The 5,441-nt window shown below is 49.7% G+C and overlaps 1 protein-coding gene across 1 annotated transcript; it reads right to left on the bottom strand.

Moving 5' to 3' along the window:
• Window positions 1–3,187: 3,187 nt before the first annotated feature.
• Window positions 3,188–5,034, bottom strand: LOC115955897. Its single transcript, XM_031074293.1, has 3 exons — window positions 4,945–5,034; window positions 3,593–4,849; window positions 3,188–3,475 (listed from the first exon to the last, which is right to left on the bottom strand). Exons 1-3 carry the CDS (start codon window positions 5,032–5,034, stop codon window positions 3,188–3,190), a joined length of 1,635 nt encoding a protein of 544 aa, XP_030930153.1.
• Window positions 5,035–5,441: the final 407 nt, after the last annotated feature.

Below are 5,441 nucleotides of genomic sequence, written 5' to 3'. Positions count from 1 at the left end.
TTATCCCAGAGGAGGAGGCTGGTTCTTCGCGCTCATCCTTAGAAGAACAAATAGACCAGTTTCGATTTACCGAGGAGGGAGAGGTGTCAGCCAGGGTAGTAGAGCTCTCGGACTCCGACACAAATTTAGACCGTGCCTCAGCAGCTCCTGACCCAGGTTTTGCCGTCGCACAAGTCGATACCAGCGAAGAGACTGAGGAAGAAGGAATGGACTTGAAACTAAGGTCCGACCTCAGGAGCCTTCTATCCAACAGGAACAAAGGGCAATCCTCTAAGGATGCCCAGAAGGAACAAACTGCCCCTAAGGCTCCTACTCCTCCACTTCCTCCTACAACGGATGCGGCGCTACAGCCTATGGCCAATTTGAGGTGAAAAAGGCCTGTAGAAGAACCGGAAGAGGGAGAGATTGGCCGTGAAAAAGCCCGGCCTCAGAAGAAGGGCAAGGAGACGAAAGAGCCCCGAGAGAAGAGGACTAGGTCCGTTGATAGCCGAGATGAGGCGGCCATTCGGAGGGAACAACGAACCTGGTTGCCACGGATCGAATTAGACGGTGCTTCGATCCCCTGGGACGCGACCCTGTGGGAATCCCGTCGAGGGTAGGCATCATTCCTGGCTGAGGCCCTGCAGCAGCCTTTGCTCTTGCCTTGTGACATGGAGGGTCTCAGAAAGACTCGACAGCCAGACCTTTTCATGTCATTGAAGAGGGACATGGCCATGGTAAGTGGAATCCTTTATCTCGTCCTCATATTATATTCCCTCTTATTGTCAGGTTTTAACAGGGCCTTTATTTCCTTTTGGGCGCAGGTCACTCAACAAATTTTTGTTGCTGAGGAATGGGCCAAGAAGGCTCGTGAGGACTTGCACAGGGAGGCTCAGTCCCGTTCTGCTGCCGAGAAGACCGCTGGCGATATCAAACAGGATTTTGATCACCTAAATAATGAAATAAAGGAGGTGAAGAAGGCCCATGCGAGCGCGGAAGCCGGCCTTAAGAATGCCACAAAGCAGGCTGACGATCTGCACATACAGCTCCGCCAATCTGAGGAGAAACTCGCGGCAGAGCAGCAGGCGGTTTCAACGCTCAAGGCTGAGCTTGCGAGAACCAAGGAGGTGGCCCGTTTGGCCAGGGAGGCTGTCGAAAAGGCTGTGGCGGCCTCATATGATCGTGGAGTCCATGATACTGAGGTCAGGCTGGCCGAGGAAGTGGCCACCATTTGCAGGGAATACATCACCACGTCCTGGGTGTAGCCCTAGATCGCGCAGCTGTCCCGACAGACTCCGATCTCAGGAGGGCCGAGAACATCTTTTTCCCGGAGGACGTACGTGAGATTCCTGACAAAGCTGCCTTCGCAGAGCCTCTTCCAACGGACTCCTCCATTCCCAAGGCTGGGGGTACGGGGTAGGCCGCGCAGGGCAAGTTACCCGAGGACAACCTTTGTATTAGCGAGATCGTGGCACAGGCCAAGGAGGTTGCCTCGGGGACCCAAGCAGCAGATGATCAGCCCATTCTTGCTCAGGGTTCTTAGGAAAGTAGTGTAGTATTTTATTTGTATTATCTTTTGTATTTTGTTTAGTTTTGCCTTGTTAATGTTTGTAAACAGAACCGCTTTTGGATTTTAATGATAAAGATTATTTCCCTTCAAATGTCATTGTTTTCTTCTTTTTGTTTTCATCATGAATGGATGCCTATTCCGTCACTAACTGTTGAGAACCATGCGTAAGCGAATGAATACGTGAAAAGAACGATAGTTAATAATTAGACGAAATAACTGCGAATCTAAATTTCCCCCAAGTCCTTGGGTTCTGTTTGGCACTTAGTGAGAGTCCCTTAATGGTTAATTTCTCCCGAGTCTGTGGTCCGAAGAGCCAGGCAGGACTTAGGTTCCGTTTGAAACCTAGTGAGAGTGACTAAGCGGTTAATTTCCCCCCAAGTCTGTGGTCCGAAGAGCCAGGCAGGACTTGGGTTCTATTTAAAACTTAGCGAGAGCGGCTTAACAATTAATTTCCCCCAAGTTTGTGGTCCGAAGAGCCAGGCAGGACTTGGGTTCTGTTTAACGCTTAGCAGGAGTGGCTTAAAGGTTAATTTCCCCCAAGTCTATGGTCCGAAGAGCTAGGCAGGACTTGGGTTCTGTTTAGCACTTAGCGAAAGTGGCTTAACGGTTAATTTCCCCTAAGTCTGTGGTCCGAAGAGCCAGGCAGGACTTGGGTTCTGTTTAACACCTAGCGAGAGTGGCTTAAAGGTTAATTTCCCCCAAGTCTGTGGTCCGAAGAGCCAGACAGGACTTGGTTTCTGTTTAACACTTAGCGAGAGCGGCTTAACGGTTAATTTCCCCCAAATCTGTGGTCCGAAGAGCCAGGCAGGACTTGGGTTCTGTTTAACGCTTAGCAGGAGTGGCTTAAAGGTTAATTTCCCCCAAGTCTGTGGTCCGAAGAGTCAGGCAGGACTTGGGTTCTATTTAACGCTTAGCAGGAGTGGCTTAAAGGTTAATTTGCCCCAAGTCTGTGGTTCGAAGAGCCAGGCAGGACTTGGGTTCTGTTTAACACTTAGCGAAAGCGGCTTAAAGGTTAATTTCCCCCAAGTCTATGGTCCGAAGAGCCAGGCAGGACTTGGGTTCTGTTTAACACTTAGCGAGAGTGGCTTAAAGGTTAATTTCCTCCAAATCTGTGGTTCGAAGAGCCAGACAGGACTTGGTTTCTGTTTAACACTTAGCGAGAGCGGCTTAACGGTTAATTTCCCCCAAGTCTGTGGTCCGAAGAGCTAGACAGGACTTGGTTTCTGTTTAACACTTAGATTAAGTGGCTGCGCAGGAATACGACATCAAGAATTATGTCTTTCATTAATAATAATACCTTTTCAGGTTGTTTACATTCCAAGGGCGTGGCACTACATGTTCATCCAAGTCTTCCAAAAAGTAGGCTCCTATGCCGGCTACGGAGGTGATTCGATACGGTCCCTCCCAGTTTGGTCCAAGCTTTCCCCATACTAGGTTCCTCACGATGCCCAGAACCTTCCTCAGTACCAAATCCCCTGGCGCCAATGGTCTGGATTTTACCTTGGCGTCATAGCTTTGCTTGAGCTTCTGCTGATAGTAAGCCAAATGGACCATCGCGCCTTCCCTTCTTTCATCGATGAGGTCCAGGCTCTTTTCTAGAAGTTTGTCATTGGCAGTGGGGCAGAAGGCGGTAGTCCTCTATGTTAGGAAGTTCACTTCGAGTGGAATGACAGCCTCGGCTCCATAGGTCATTGAAAAAGGGGTCTCCCCTGTGGACCTTCGAGGTGTGGTGCAGTATGTCCACAAGACATGAGCTAGCTCCTCAACCCATCTTCCTTTTGCGTTATCTAGTCTCTTCTTCAAACCATTCACTATGGTTTTATTGACAGCTTCTGCCTGTCCATTCCCCTGTGGGTAAGCTGGTGTGGAGTACCGGTTAACAATTCCCAGCTCACTGCAGTACCTTCTGAAGGCTTTGCTGTCAAACTGCAGCCCGTTGTCTGACACCAGGGTGTGTGGGGTGCCGAATCTGGTGACAATATTTTTCCAGAGAAACTTCTTGACATCGATGTCCCTAATGTTTGCCAGCGCCTCAGCTTCAACCCATTTGGTGAAATAGTCGGTGCCGACGAGAAGAAATTTCCTGTTCCCTGTTGCCTTGGGGAACGGACCAAGTATATCTAGGCCCCATTGCGCAAATGGCCAGGGACTAGACGGTGGGTTCAGCTCTCCACCAGGCTGGTGTATGTTCGGGGCGAATCTCTGGCATTGGTCGCACTTCTTCACATACTCCAAGGCTTCTTTGTGCATGCTCGGCCACCAATAACCAAGCGTTAAGGCCCTATGAGATAAAGACCTACCCCCCGTGTGACTTTCGCAAATTCCTTCGTGTAACTCTTCCAGGATGAGCTCAGTAACCTCTGGGTGCACACACAGCAAATACGGCCCCGAGAACGAGCGTTTGTATAGTTTGGAGTCCTCCGACAACCAGAACCGGGTAGCTTTTCTCCTGATTTTGTCAACCTCAACCTTATCATCCGGCAAGGAGTCGTGCTTTAAGTACAGCACTAGAGGGTCCATCCAGCTCGGTTCTGCCCTGATGTTATGTACTCCGACCCCGTTGGCCTTCTCCGTTGAGGGACGGATGAGCTCTTCTACCAAAATGACTCGAGGAAGGGGCTGAGCCGAGGAGGTAGCCAATGTCGCGAGAAAGTTGGCATGAGTGTTCCCGCTTCTGGGTACGTGTGTCAAGCGGAAATGATGAAAATGAGTCTGTAGGCGCTTAACCCGAACCAGATACTCTTGCATTCTTTCGTCCTTTGCCTCCATGTCTCCATTTACCTGTCCCACAATGAGTCTCGAATCCGAGAACATGTCCACGGATTTCCCCCCCATTTTCTGGATCATCGACATCCCCTCCAATAGCGCCTCATACTCGGCTTCGTTATTTGTGGCTGAAAATTCGAGTCTCAATGACTTCTCTATGGTTATGCCCTCGGGTGAGAGCAGGACGAGTCCAACCCCTGAGCCCCTTTGATTCGCTGCGCCATCAGCGTGTGCTCTCCACCAAGTGTGTTCATGTTGGGAAATCGTGCTGATCATCTTCTCATCAGCCCCTAGTGATCCTGACATCCCATGCCCTTCTAGTGTGGGCTCTGAAAATTCTGCTACTAGGTCGGCGAGGACCTGGCCTTTTATAGCAGTGCGAGGCATGTATCTGATATCGAAAGCACCCAGAATCGTCCCCCACTTCGCAATTCTGCTTGTGTAATCGGCACTGCGTAGGACAGCCTTTAAAGGGAGTTGTGTTAGTACCACTACAGTGTGTGCTTGAAAGTAGTGGGGAAGCTTTCGAGTGGCCTGTACAATGGCCAAGATAGCCTTTTCGAGAGGTAGATAGCGGGTTTCTGCTTCCTGTAGTGATTTGCTCACGTAATAGACTGGTCGTTGCGTACCGCATCTTCTCGGATTAGTACCAAGCTCATAGCATGAGGGGCTACGGCGATGTAGGCGAACAAAACCTCGTCAACATCGGGACTGGACATAATAGGTGGTTGGGCGAGGTATTATTTTAGCTGTTGGAAAGCTATAGCGCACTCCTCATTCCACTCAAATCCCTTCCACTTGTGTAACAGGAGAAAAAATGGCCTGCCTCTGTCTGCTAAGCGTGAGATGAAACGGTTTAAAGCAGCTATCATACCAGTAAGCTTCTAGACCTCTTTAGGGTTCCGAGGAGGCTGTAAGCTATGTATGGCTCTTATTTGGTCAGGGTTAACCTCTATGCCTCTGTGAGTCACCATGTAACCCTGGAATTTTCCTGATCCTACCCCAAATGAACACTTAGTTGCATTGAGTCGCAGCTTGTACTTTCTCAGTATTTGAAAAACGTTGCCGATGTCTTCAATGTGGTCGGGCACCAACTTGCTTTTAACCACCATGTCATCTATGTACA

This window comes from Quercus lobata, chromosome 1 (assembly GCF_001633185.2).
Source record: "Quercus lobata isolate SW786 chromosome 1, ValleyOak3.0 Primary Assembly, whole genome shotgun sequence".
Taxonomy (NCBI): domain Eukaryota; kingdom Viridiplantae; phylum Streptophyta; class Magnoliopsida; order Fagales; family Fagaceae; genus Quercus; species Quercus lobata.
This window is presented reverse-complemented; position numbering and strand designations above follow the sequence as displayed.

Excerpts from the sequence above, each read along its gene's own strand:
- LOC115955897 (XM_031074293.1), bottom strand. The coding sequence starts at position 5,034 with ATGTCCAGTCCCGATGTTGACGAGGTTTTGTTCGCCTACATCGCCGTA. Across the intron at positions 4,850-4,944 it reads TACTAATCCGAGAAGATGCG|GCCACTCGAAAGCTTCCCCA; the intron begins GTACGCAACGAC and ends GCCATTGTACAG. Across the intron at positions 3,476-3,592 it reads CCGACTATTTCACCAAATGG|TTTGACAGCAAAGCCTTCAG; the intron begins GTTGAAGCTGAG and ends AACGGGCTGCAG.